The 13,948-nt window shown below is 41.2% G+C and overlaps 1 protein-coding gene across 1 annotated transcript; it reads right to left on the reverse strand.

Annotated features, from left to right (window-relative positions):
* Positions 1-3,036: 3,036 nt before the first annotated feature.
* LOC147279419 (non-specific lipid transfer protein GPI-anchored 11-like) lies at positions 3,037-4,353 on the reverse strand. The gene is made up of 3 exons (XM_086252616.1): positions 3,912-4,353; positions 3,748-3,774; positions 3,037-3,194 (listed from the first exon to the last, which is right to left on the reverse strand). Exons 1-3 carry the CDS (start codon positions 4,303-4,305, stop codon positions 3,037-3,039), a joined length of 579 nt encoding a protein of 192 aa, XP_086108742.1. The 5' UTR covers positions 4,306-4,353.
* Positions 4,354-13,948: the final 9,595 nt, after the last annotated feature.

Below are 13,948 nucleotides of genomic sequence, written 5' to 3' on the forward strand. Positions count from 1 at the left end.
AAAAAACACTCTAAGATATGGCTTCAAAGTTATTATTTTATTATAATACATTAATCTATGGCTTCCAACTCGTATGGATGATTAAATTCACCATATTAGCATGAAGACTTGGTAAGACGTATATAACAATTTTATATATCCAAGTTTTTCTCCTAGGTTTATACTATTCCTCTTCCCATACTGTCACTCAGTGGTGGAGCCACAATGGGGGCATTGGGATCACATGACCCCAATTGTCAGGTTGTTTTACTCTTACAATTTTGGGTTTGGGTCTGATCTATTATTCTTTTAGATAAAAAAATTAGATCATATTTTTTATGAACATTAGAAGATGAGTTTTTTATTTGAATATAAGTGATGTGTTACTTTAGTTTTTGTGTATGTTTTTTGCTATTGGCTTCTTGTGTTTGTTTCTTTGGATTAGTTTAATTGGTTTTTGTTTTCGCTAGTAATATCATGAATACTTTATTTATGTCTACTAAATAAATGAAAATGACACAAAATTGCAAATATCAATCTTTTTGTTAACTATAGTTTGTTGGCTCTCACAATCATTATCATTAAGAAACTAAGATAAGTAGATACAACAGCTGAAAATTTTTCTATTGAATTGTAGTGAGGAGAAGAAAATTTTCTATTATTATCATACCCCCATTATGATTAATTTCTAACTACCCCACTGCTGTCACCTATGGGTTCCCAAATCCAACCTCTGCTTCCTTTGATGAAATTTGATTTGTGGTGGATGCATATACCTGGTTATGGCCCTAGAAAACTTGGCTGTTATGCCCATTATGCTGCAACAGGAGCTCTGTTCTTTGACTGGGTTTCAACTTTCTATTATATGGACCTGTTTCTATCCTTTAATAAATAACAACTCAAGTAATCGGCTAGAAAGCTTTAACTCATGAACTCAGTTTGTTTCCATAATTATTCTATATATAGGTGGGTGGAACTATTTGGCCACATCTATGTGTAGCAGTGCAACTTAAGTGTCATCTGCATTTTTAAAGATGTTACTTACACTTTCAAACTTGAGTATGAGCAGGGGTAGATCACATGCATAGTGCCTAACTGACTCCACTAATTAAGCCATCTTTCCCATAAATTTATGTTATAACTTATACCTAGCTTCCAATTTTCTTAATATTTTTTTAAATGGTAAAGAAAAGAATTATTTAATAAAATGTCTCAAAAAAAGTTCTTAAATTACGAGCAAGTGATCGCCTCTTTTTTTTCTTTTTACAATATTTAAGAGCCTCCTCATACCCTGGAAAAGACATTTTAATCCACGTGTACGTAATGCCTTATAAAGTTATTAGTTATAATCATAGTTTGTGTATATATAGTTCCCTTTTTTACCTAAACCCAAAATTCAAAGCCAGAACTCATGCCCTTCATTAAGTCTAATTTAAAATATGATGTGGGCCGGTATGGACCTACAAAATATCTCGTTTATGGGTTTTAAGCAAGTAATAATTATCTTTACACAACATGTATAAATTCTTCACGTAACTTAAGATGGATAAGTCTGCACAACCTGTATTTGCGGCAGTTTGCATCATTGAAGAAGATGTCATGTGATCTGCTATTATGTCTATAATAATATATACAGATACTGATCTTAGAAATAAAACGTGGAGGATATATAATTGTTTTGGTTAGAACAAGTGAGCTACCAAATTAAGGTCCATAGGGTTTGAAGAACCGTACCTAACTTGTTTAAGATATATATGTGTGGTTATGAACAAAGTGACCGCCAGTCAATGTCTTACATATAGCTTTCAATTTCTTGGCCTTAACCTTTGATTGTGAGGCCTCATACAGTCAAATTCTTGCTATGCTTCCTGCCATCCCACCTATACTTCTATATATGCTTCAACCTAGCTAACTCCAATCACCTACTCAATATATATATTCTAATTTGCTATATCTTTTTTTGGGCAGAAAATTAAAGGAGGCAGTCTGACCTTCTTAAGTCCATGATTAATGTGATCATAGTTGTTTATTTTAAGAGTTGGGACTCATAATAAGTTAATAACCACTTCAATCTATCTAAAGTATATTTGAGTTTGTTGTACACTCACAATTCTATATTGTTTATTGATATGACATTTATTCATAAACTAAGTCAATTAACAATTGTCAATAACTCATACGCACAAATAACTCGATCTAACCCATTAATTAGTGTGGCAAGTATTTCTTAACTTCTATGTACAACATTAATACATGTTTGATGATTTTGTCATAAGAAAAAAAAAAATTGATTGATGATCACACACATTTTCCTGCCACATTAATACTGTAAATGGCCGGTTTTTGGTCTTTGATCTCTTTTGGCTTTGAACATTTTAATAACATATATAGTGTGATCTAGTGCCACCAAGTATTTGGCATAACAAACAAAACTCGAAACGGGTTATTTCACTACTACAAAAACATGCTTTACCATCTGATATCAAGTGACTGTTGTGGGTGAGTCACCTTCATTTATGAAATGGAGACTCTTGTTTCACTCAGGGCCTTTTGTTTGCTATATATAGTAACCGATAGTCAAGTTCAACTGATTTCTTAAATTTTTTTAAGCCTATTATGAAGAAATTCAAGAAAGTTGAGATTAAAGACTCGAATGACCTCAAAATAAAACGGGAGTAACCAAAAAAGTAAAATAAAATTTGTTTTAAGATTATTGTTTATGAATTTTTCTTCTCTACTATTTGACAAGTTAATTTAATAGTTTTTGGCACAATTCTGAAGGGTATATCAAAAAATCATACTGTTATTTCTCTATATAATTATATATAAATAGTCAAATATCATTAAATGATAAGGCAGGAAGTTTGCAACTTGAACAGTTTCTAGAAGAAAAAACATAAATTATTAAAAATCTAAAACATAAAACCAACCAAAGAAAACATTTATGTCTGGTTCTGCTAAATACAAATCATGACTAATATGCCTAGTAATTAAACTAGAAGCCATAGGAGAATAAAAACTAAAAAGAAATTAACAATGAACAGCCTTAATTTGTGCCTAAAATGAAAGGCAGTAGAATGAAGCAGCAAGCATACTAAGAATAAGCGCAAGAGAAGCAGATATAGGATGAGTTCCGGAGGTTGGAGCTGGTGCTGGAGCAGGAGGTGATGGAACTACATTCACATGTGGCTTTGGTTTTGAAGATGGAGGGTTCGCTGCAATAAAAAAATTTGTCAATGAGATTCGAGAATAGAATTGAAAACAAGAATATATTTCCAGATATTTGACATATTAAATTATCGAACTATAAATTTGAGCCGAACATTTAGAAACATTTCACACATAAACAATGTCAGACTGAAAATTGCGGGTAACACATTGATATCAGAATACAAAAGTGCAACAATTAAATTATAGTTCTTTAAAAATAAAAATAAAAGCATTAGCATATAGACCATAGTGAGAAAGCAGTGATGTTGATAACAAAAGTGGTTCAATATGGGCTACATCCAAAATAGGTAGTTTGAATCTTATTTTCACTAAGATCAAAGATAGGACACTTTACATAAATGTATTGAGTGATCAAAATCTATGGTCTAAAATGAGAGCAAAGATTAATCTCAATTGTTGCATGCATGGATTTAGGCACACCTATTGAATGGTCATTCCAAACTCCATTTATCAATCAAAAGTGGAAAAAAAAAAAACAAAACAAAACAAATTTTGGGAAAATTGAAAGGAATACATGTAGAACATGTTAGAACATACCAGGAGTACTGTCAGGAGACATGGAGACTGCAAAACCAAAGAGGAAATCATCATTTTGATGCTCAAAATACATCAACATGTGCCATGCAACATACACTAGTGATATATATATATAGAGAGAGAGAGAGAGAGAGAGAGAGAGAGAGAGAGATGAGACTACTCACCACCACATTTACTAAGAGGAGGAGCAGACAGCCCACAAGCTTTAGGCAGAGCCATAGCCTTTGACAAATTCAAGGTGAGACCCAATTCAGAACTACTCTGTATGGCTTCACATATGCAATCAGCACTGGTTTTCAGCACCATTTCAAACCCAGAGCAGCATGAAGCATCAGGTTTTGTGTTGCTGGGACCATCACTCAGATAAGGCACACAATCTGCCATGGCATAAATCACATCCAAGCAATCCATGGTTGGTGGTGCTGATCCTTCGCTTGGTGGCAGTGATGGTGCATGAGCAGGTGCAAGATCTACTTGCACATGATCAATATTGCGTGCACAATGTGCCAACACAAACCATGTGGTCAAAAAGCATGAAACAAATATGAGTTTCCTCATTCTGTTAATTTTCTCTTTGGAGATCGATCAAGAAGAGGAGGGACTTGGCTTGGCTACAATTAAATGATTAATGACAGAAAGTTTAGCATTCTTGTGGTTTTTGTTTTTAGTTTTAAATATAGATAGGGTGATAAAAGTTTGCTTCCATTTGAAATTCCTAAAATCGCTCGGAGGATGTAGCTAGAGTTTGAATTGTGGAGATCAGTTAGTTTTAGATCCGAAGCTAATCTTAGTTTTAGGCCTATCTTCTCAAGGTCTCTCATTTCAAGTGCAACTCTTTTAAAGGATCGACACATGAATGTTTCAAAGTTCTGACACTTTACATGAGATACTGTGAGCCCTATCATCAAAAGAAACAATAGCAGCCCAGCTACCAAACCCAAGAGGAGAATTTTTGTTGGGCTTAATCTGATCTCCTTTGAATGGTATGACCTTAGGAATTAACACTGGGCTTTCTTGTATATGGGCCATTAAAAGACAAGTTTTAGGGTTTTGGATTGTAATGTCCAGCTGCACTTTAAAGGCTAACCTTGAGGTTGACTTCAAATAATCAACATTGATGATGAACCCAGGTCCCCCAACTAACAGTAGCTGGCTCAGTTGTACATAAGGAAAAACAAAGTTTAATGCTGGTTTGAGAACTTAGTGCCAAAAATTAATGCTTCAAATAACTAAAACTACTTTTTGTAGCATTTGATACAAATAGACAAAGTGATGTACGGGTCATGGAAGCATTTAAGTACTTATTAGAGAAGCACCTAATTTGTAGTTTCTCATAAAGCGCTTCCAAATTAAGTTTTTTAATGAAATTCTTATGCGCTTCCAAATGGTACAAAGACCCAAGGTAGTTTTCGACAACCAATGTTTTTCTTTTCACCTTCAACATCTACTCTTGTAATCAAATCTCCTTTTTGAGATTTTGTATGAGGTCTATCAGATCTTCATATGAAGGGATGTATATGGGTCTCAAATATTTATTACCCAATTAGAAGTCAAATGCTTGTCCATTAACATAAATGTATGATACTGGACAAGGCCTTCTTGATTGTTGATCTTATATATATTGTTTTTAATTTATTGAGAGCGAGAATATCGAATTTGGGTACAACGGGATAAATTCTAAAAAAATTTTAACTGAACTATCTAATAATTTAAATAATTAATATATTAATTTGATGCTCTAGATATGTGCATCTTGTGGCTGGGTTTTACTCTATGAAGCATGGGCCATTGGGCCTCACAGCATAAATTCATGAACTTATATAAATGTGACTGGGACCCAAAACTATTGTTTTAACTTTGAATCATCACAAACCCCAATAATTCTCCAACTACCCCTTGTCCTCAATCATATATTCATATGCTTCTAAAGCTGGTCACTTTCTTGGTCTCCATACATACTTCATTGCCAACCCAGAAACAGATGATCTGGTCTCTACTGCTATTTCCTCACCCTGCTAGAATGAATGGCTTCTCACCTTTTACCAAATTTGCTCTATGCACCCAGCTGTCGTTTACAGGGGATTAAACATCTATTGCTTTACGTACCACTTTTAGTATGAGCGGACGTGTCTACAACATGTTTTGGAATTTATTGTAGTGTAATTGATCGGTCTACCATTGGGTACATAGACAAACAACATCAATCGTCACGCTAGGCCCAATTGAGCTGTATGAAAATATCGTTTTAGGGTAACGAGGAAAATATCATGACTCACCAATTGGTATTGTGGTCTTAATACATGCAAATTATGCAATCACTCATAACCACACTATTAAGTAAACCCAGATTTTTTTGTCGTTTTTGCATATATAAGGATCTAGATATTAAATGTTTGAGTTTACAACTCACTTATTTTCTATGGATTTTTATTAAATATTTGTTACATATGATGATCGATTGACAGAGGCATGTGGGGTCTAGGAAGCTCACGCGCCTCTTCACTATTGTAAGAGTAAATACTTTTATCAATTATTAGAGTTACAAGTTCTCATTTACTCGACCATTCTTTAAATCCCCAAAAAACCTCTTCATTTCTTTCATTTTTTTCCTTCATATATCTTTCTCACTTTCAAGACCAATAGAGCCAACCATTGTTTAGAATACCCTACAATAGTCGAGCTTATCACCTAATTTTTGGGAAGCTAATCTTCAATTTTTATATCTCTCTCTAAAGCAGTTGTCGTGGTCCATTTTTGTTCAAGTTAAGGAGGATGACTTTAAATCCTCAAAATATAACTAAACTCAGTAACTAATTGGTATGTTTCATTAACTTGTTGAACCTATTAGCACTCTCTTAATCTATATTTATGGCTCCACCACTACATGTGATAATTAATCACAAAGGTCATGTATAAGATTTCGTGGGTTCATCCCCATTTTTCTCCTAATAAAAGCTAATAATTATAAAAAGTGAGAAAATTTATTCATCCCAAGAAAATAGTGGAGCCAAATAATGAGGTGTGGAAGATCGGTGGGAGAACTCTTGGAAATGAGAAAGTCCATGCCCTCAGAGTTGCTGTCCACAAAGTGGGCCTTACCATAACAAGTAGGAGAGGGCCTAAAACAAAATGTAGTCAGTGGTTGACGTTGACCATCGACCAAACTTGCAACTGGGTGCTTAGTTGTAAACCTACTACTGGTTTTGACTTGTAAGTCCCGCTGGCCCTACCATATATAATAGGTGTCCTTTTCACACCCATTCATTCTTAATTTCTTACAGAAAAGATTGAAAATCATTTGGGTGGAAATTTTACACTAGGCATATATATGCTAACATATTTTCTTACCATTTAAGTTTTAAAAGTTTAATAATTTTCTAAACTCTGGTTTCAAAATCTTCAATCCCAACTTATTTTTACTTATTAGTTATTACAAATCACTTAAGATGAATATTCTAAATAAATCTTATTTAGAAAAATATTATAAGATATTTGTATCACATGTGTTGATACAAATATCCGTAAGATAGATGCAACAACTTAGAAATGGTGATCTGGCTGATTAGAAGCCTTGCTGGATGATGACGTGAGATCTTCCTGTATGAAAAACAAGATCAGAGGAGATGAACCGGTGTGGTACCAGCCAAACACGCTCCGATGATAAAGTCAGTGATGTGTATTTGGTGATATTTGAATGAAAATGGGGAAGAACAGGTGATGAACTTGAGAGAATGGGAAGAACAAGGTAAATGTTCTGGGTCTATTCTCAGCAAGTTGGGTATGCTTTTGGTAAGCTTTTGCGAGTGGGAATTGGTGTAAGTGTTTGCCTGAGTGACAGATAAGTTGTAGCTGTGGTCTTGTGCATAAGAGCTGATTTATATAGGTAAGGGAAATTGTGAGGAGTAAGTTACCTGCATGTGGTTAACTGGTTGAGAAAGATCCACGCGTTCGGTCATGACCAGTGGCATGCACAGCTACCCATCTCCTTTGCATTCAATGTTGCATTGAATGCAAGTATGGAAGGTTCAGGTAAACTGCCTCAATAGTCATGAATGTGAGCTGGGAAGTCTCATCTGTCAGAAGATCCTGTCAGGTGCACTTGAGTATGGCGGTTCGTCCCAGCGTGATTGACGATGAGTTGGGAGTCACTGAAGATGTTCAGCTTAGCCGCGCTGAGCTCTTTTGCCAATCTGAGTCCGGCGATGAGTGCTTCATACTCTGCTTCATTATTGGATGCTTGAAATATGAAGCGAAGAGCATATTCCATCACGACTTGTTCTGGGGAGATCAGAACAAGTCCAGCTCCGCTGCCCATTGCGTTGAAAGATCTGTCCACGTATAGGGTCCAGGTGAGGAGATCAGCCTGGGTATGAGCACCTTTTGCGTTCGGATCAAGCGTGGTTGATGTAACGTTGGTACCGACCGGATCTTCCGCTGTGGTGGTGGACTCACAGATGAAGTCTGACATGGCCTGGCCCTTGATGGCTGTTCTGGGACGGTAGGTTATATCAAACTCGCCGAGCTCGATTGACCACTTGATGAGCTGACCCGAAGTCTCGGGTTTGGCCAGGATTTGCCTGAGTGGCTGATTAGTCAAGACGACAATTGAGTGAGCCTGGAAGTAAGGTCTCAGTTTCCGAGCCGAGCTGACCAGGGCGAGGGCCATTTTCTCGAATTTAGGGTACCTGGTCTTGGTGTCGGCTCAGGCTCGGCTCGTGTAGAAGACCGGATGCTGTACCCCGCTGACCTCTCTCACTGGAACCGAGCTGAGAGCCGAGTCGGAAACGGATAGGTAGAGAAAAAGCTCTTCACCTTCCTCTGGTTTAGATAAGATGGGAGGTTCCCCCATGTGTCTTTTTAAATCTTGAAAGGCCTGCTCGCATTGGGGGGTCCATTCTATGTTCTTCCCTGCTCTTTTCAAAGCTTTGAAGAAGGGGAGCCACCGGTCAGTGGATTTTAAGATGAACCGATTCAGGGTGGCGACTCTTCCAGTCAGACTCTAGATTTCCTTGCGTGTCTTCGGGGACTTCATGTTGATCAAGGCTTTGATTTTCTCCGGATTGGTCTCGATCCTCCGTTGCCTGACCAGGTAACCAAGGAACTTTCCTGAATGAACCCCAAAGACACATTTGGCTGGGTTCAGTTGCATCTGATACTCCTTCAGGACTCCAAACATGTTTGAGAGGTCCTTGACGTGGTCGTCTGCTTTGATGCTTTTGACCAGCATGTCGTCCACATAAACTTCCACCGATTTGCCTATGGAAGATCTGAACATGTGGTTGACCAGCCTTTAGTAGGTGGCTCCAGCATTTTTGAGGCCGAAGGGCATGACTTTGTAACAGTACATGCCGCGATCGGTTATGAAGGATGTGTTTTCCTGATCAGGTTTGTGCATGAGGATCTGGTTGTACCCAGAATAGGCGTCCATGAAGCTAAGGAGCTTGTGTCCCACCGTCGCATCGACAAGTTGATCTATTCTGGGTAGTGGGAAACTGTCCTTGGGACATGCCTTGTTCAGATCGGTGAAGTTCACACACATCCTCCATTTCCCATTGTTCTTCTTCAACATGACTACGTTGGTAAGCCAATTGGGATAGTTGACCTCCCGGATGAACCCGTTGTTTTGTAACTTGGTCACCTCTTCGGCCATGGCTGCATACCTGACTGGATTGTACGACCTCCTCTTCTGACGGACCGGTTTGCATCCCGGATCAATGTTCAGCCTGTGGGTGATCACGTCAGACGATATGCCTGGCATGTCATCGTAAGACCAGGCGAACACTTCTGCATTAGCACGAAGCAAGTCGAGTATGGCCGATCGCTGTGCTGGGCCGAGCTGAGCTCCCACTCGGATGAGCCGATCCGGGGTGTCCTCCTCCGAGATCAATACTTCTTCCCAGGCCTCGGCCGAGAGGGGCCGAGAGTCTGAGTTCAGCTCGACGGTGAAGTCGAACGTTTTCGCCCTCGGCCACCTGCCTGAATCAGCGATGGAGTCCAGTTTCTGGGAGTTCGGCAGTTGGCCCTTCTGCCTGATAGAAGTGGCGTAGCAAGACCGAGCCGAACACTGGTCTCCCTGGATGACAATGCAGTCATCGCCCACTGGACACTTAATGAGGAGGTTGGCGTAGTGGACTATGCAGTCGAGGTCGACCAGGGCTGGTCTGCCCAATATGATGTTGTAAGCCGACGGTCGCTTGACGATAATGAAATATGTCATGCAAGCCTTTTTGACCGGTCCTTTCCCAAGTGAAAGGGGAAGGTAGATGTGTCCGAGGAGTTGGACCACTTCTCCCCCGAATCCGATTAGGGCTGGCATGTCAGCTTCCAACTTGTCATCGCCGATGCCCATCTGCTCGAATGCAGAATGGTAAAGGATGTTGACTGAACTTCCTCCGTCGACGAAGGAACGAGCAATGGTGATTCCGGCCACTTCAGCGACTATGACCACCAGATCATAGTGTGGGAAGATGATCTCATTTGATTCATTCGGCTCAAAAGTGACCGGTGCCCAGTCCTTCCGTTGTCTTTTAGAAGTACTAGGCTGACCCGCTTGAATCGACAGGGACTCGTGAGCATGGGCCGCCTGTCTAACGTACTTCTTCTGGGATCGGTTCGAACTCCCCATAAAGGTTGGGCCTGCGCCGATTGATCCGATGGCGGCGTCCCGGACGTCAATGGTGTTGGTGGGCTTCTTCAGCGCGGCCTTGGGTACTCTCGGCCCGCCGGTCAGGAATTGATTGATCTTACCCGCCCGGGCAAGAGTTTCAATTCCGTCGCGGAGGGCGTAACAGTCACCCGTGACATGGCCGTGATTAGAATAGTATTTGCAGAAGATGCCCTCATTGATCTGATCTGGGGGTGGTCTCTTGATCTCCCTTGCAGCTGGGAGTTGATCCTTGATCTTGGAGAAGAGTGTCTCTAGATTGGCATTAAGAGGGGTATACTCCGTGTACTGAACGAATTTGGGCCCCTTGCCCAGAAGTTGGCGCGGTTCCTCAATTCGGGACTTCTTGGTCTGGACCTGGGGCTTGGGGCTTGCGACTTCTCCTTCCTTCCTCTTGGCCGAGGTCGGCTTGGAATTCAGGGCCTCCATCTGAGCATCCCACTCTTCCGCTCGCGCCCATTTGGTGGCTTCGGTAAAAAGCTCATCATAAGTGGAAGGAGGGTTCCTCATTAGATGGGAACGAAGTCCCCCGGCGAGCAGACCTTGCATAAGAGCATTCTTAGCCGATCGGTCGTCGCAATCATCACACTTCGTGTATTCAATGTTGAAGCGAATCAGATAAGTCTTGAGACTCTCTCCTTCATGCTGCTTGATGAGCGACTATCGTTCAAGTTGTAGAGTCGTTCGGATACAACCCGATATCTCGTCAGGAAGACCCTCCGAAGGTCGGAGAAAGAGTCGATAGAGTTCGGCTAGAGAGTTCGGAACCATCCCCGCGCCGATCCTTTCAAGGTTGAAGGGAAGATTCTGCATTTTGTGGCTTCAGATGCCTGGCGGGCTTCCATGGCGTATCTGAAGCTGTCGAGATGATCATAGGGATCCTTAGTCCCATCGTACTGATCCATCTTAGGGGGTTTGGTATCCCTAGAGACCTCAGCATCCATGATCCTGCTGGTGTACGGGAGGGGGAGTTCTTCTCCGTGATCAATTCTGCCAAGGTATCCCCTGGAGACTTCGACCTAGCCGAGCCGATCGTGGACACTCCGAATTTGGTTTTGGACCAAAGTTCGGACTAGGTTTTCCACATCAGGTGTGGTCGGCTCGGATGCAGTCTCCTCCGAGCGCTCGGTTTGGTCACCGAGCCTCTCGCTTATCGGCTGACGAGTGATCCTCTCGCTTGCCGAACGTCGGTCGGACATGACCATGGTAGCTCCTAGCCGATCACCCGCGGACCGTCTCCCTGACTGAGTTTTCGATGTGGAAGGACCTTGGCTGGTGGCAGGGCCGAGTCTGCTTCTGACTGGGACTCTGGGTTCGGTCGAGCCAGTTGGGTTGACAGCCCCCAACCTAGATCGGATTAGAGGTCGCTGATCCATCATCAGTTTGGCTCGGTTTCCCCTTGGGCTTCCGGGGGAGTGCTTCCTGAAGGCCGCCTGCTTCTGCTGAAGGAGACGGTGGGAGTTCAGGAACTCGGCATGTTCGGCCAGGGGCATGTTCTCGAAGCCTGGGAAGGTGCAATCTGTGGCCTGCTGAGCGGGCTGGTCGTCCACATCGGCTGGAGTGCTTTGCCGAGAAGAAGATGGTGAAAGAACCTCTTGCTCGGTTCGGGTCTGACGCGATCGGAAACCCGATCTCCCGCTGTTCTCGAGCTGAGCGCGATGACGAGCGAGCTCCTCAGCCAGTTCGGCCTGTTTGACGAGAGCTCATTATTCTGCTTGAGAAGTGCATTCTCAGCGGCCAGATGTCGTTGGTTCTCCTTAATGAGTTTGTGAGCGGCCTTGATCCTCGAAGGACCTTTGGATTTTGCTGCTTTGGGAAGTTGTGCTCCCCTCGTCTTCTCAGGTGTCTCAGACTGATGTTGTTCATCATTCTGGGACGCTCCTGAGGAAGAGCTGCTGTCATGAAAGATGGTAGTCATGGTGACTTGTTTGAAGGAAGAACTTAGCACTTGTGGTAATGAACACAACGGCTGAAAATGATCTTCCCACAGACGGCGCCAATCTGTTGATACAAATTTCCGTAAGATAGATGCAACAACTTAGAAATGGGGATCTGGCTGATTAGAAGCCTTGCTAGATGATGACGTGAGATCTTCCTGTATGAAAAACAAGATCAGAGGAGATAGACCGGTGTGGTACCAGCTAAACACGCTCCGATGATGAAGTCAGTGATGTGTATTTGGTGATGTTTGAATGAAAATGGGGAAGAACAGGTGATGAACTTGGGAGAATGGGAAAAACAAGGTAAATGTTCTGGGTCTATTCTCAGCAAGTTGGGTATGTTTTGGTAAGCTTTTTCGAGTGGGAATTGGTGTAAGTGTTTGCCTGAGTGATAAATAAGTTGTAGCTGTGGTTTTGTGCATAAGAGCTGATTTATATAGGTAAGGGAAATTGTGAGGAGTAAGTTACCTGCATGTGGTTAACTGGTTGAGAAAGATCCACGTGTTCGGTCATGAACAATGGCATGCACAGCTACCCATCTCCTTTAATTTGCATTCAATGCTGCATTAAATGCAAGTATGGAAGGTTCAGGTGAACTGTCTCAATAGTCATGAATGTGAGCTGAGAAGTCTCATCTGTCAGAAGATCCTGTCAAGTGCACTTGAGTATGGCGGTTCGTCCCAACGTGATCTTTCTTGGAATAGCGGCAGGAAGCCGAGCCGACCCGAACACATGCCCTCATGCGCACACATGAAGTCCATGTGTGATCGGATCAGACATGGACTTTCGAACCGAGCTGATCCAGTAGGTAGTGATCCCTCCGAGTCGTAGCTGGCTGTGACTAGAATCTGAAGAAATGTTCCCCCAACACCGAGCCGAGCCAAACTGGGATGACTAAGGAAAGATGAACACTTAACTCTTTGGATGCTCCTCAGTTCGGGTCGGACTGGATGCGAGGGATCCATCACGATGATCCGATTTGAGCTGGCAGAGAAAATGCCGAGCTGCGTGATGATGTGGAGGTCCAAATTTGACCGTTGAAAAGTCAAACTCCGAAGTCGAATTTGACCGGCCACGTGTCCATCCGTGATTAGCTGTTGGATCAGTGTGGATTTACCTACAAACAACATGCAAACACATTTTTTACTTTAAAATTTTGATGGATTCAATTTCTCATTTTATAATATAAATTTGTAAATTATTAAATTTGTTTATATATTATATGATGTTGATATCATAAACCAACTTATTTGGACAACACTTCTTTCAAACAATCACCAATGTTCGGGACATAAAATTTTTGCTGTTTGTGCCAAATTTTTCTGCGGTCAAGAATCAATTTCCTGATATAGATTATAGTGAACAAATACAGAAGCACTTGTAACTTGACTTGTAGGGTTGAGCATCAATCTCCAGTCCCAGCTGATTGGACTCGTACGTTGCTTGTGGTAATGCCCAAGTGAAGGGAACATTGGTTTGATCAGATTTCATTTTTCCACATAAACTATGGTTCATGGCTTAAAATTACTTTGGAAACTAATATCAATTTGATAATTCATTAATTTCCTCGTTAGGGGGGCACACTACATTAGTGGTA

This window comes from Dryas octopetala, chromosome 7 (assembly GCF_963921425.1).
Source record: "Dryas octopetala chromosome 7, drDryOcto1.1, whole genome shotgun sequence".
NCBI classification, from domain to species: Eukaryota; Viridiplantae; Streptophyta; class Magnoliopsida; order Rosales; family Rosaceae; genus Dryas; species Dryas octopetala.

What these genes read in the sequence shown, in the direction of transcription:
- LOC147279419 (XM_086252616.1), bottom strand. Translation starts at nt 4,305, where the DNA reads ATGAGGAAACTCATATTTGTTTCATGCTTTTTGACCACATGGTTTGTG. An exon ending in TCCTCTTAGTAAATGTGGTG is followed by an intron (nt 3,775 to 3,911) that starts GTGAGTAGTCTC and finishes TTGGTTTTGCAG; the next exon opens with TCTCCATGTCTCCTGACAGT. An exon ending in GTCTCCTGACAGTACTCCTG is followed by an intron (nt 3,195 to 3,747) that starts GTATGTTCTAAC and finishes TTTTTATTGCAG; the next exon opens with CGAACCCTCCATCTTCAAAA.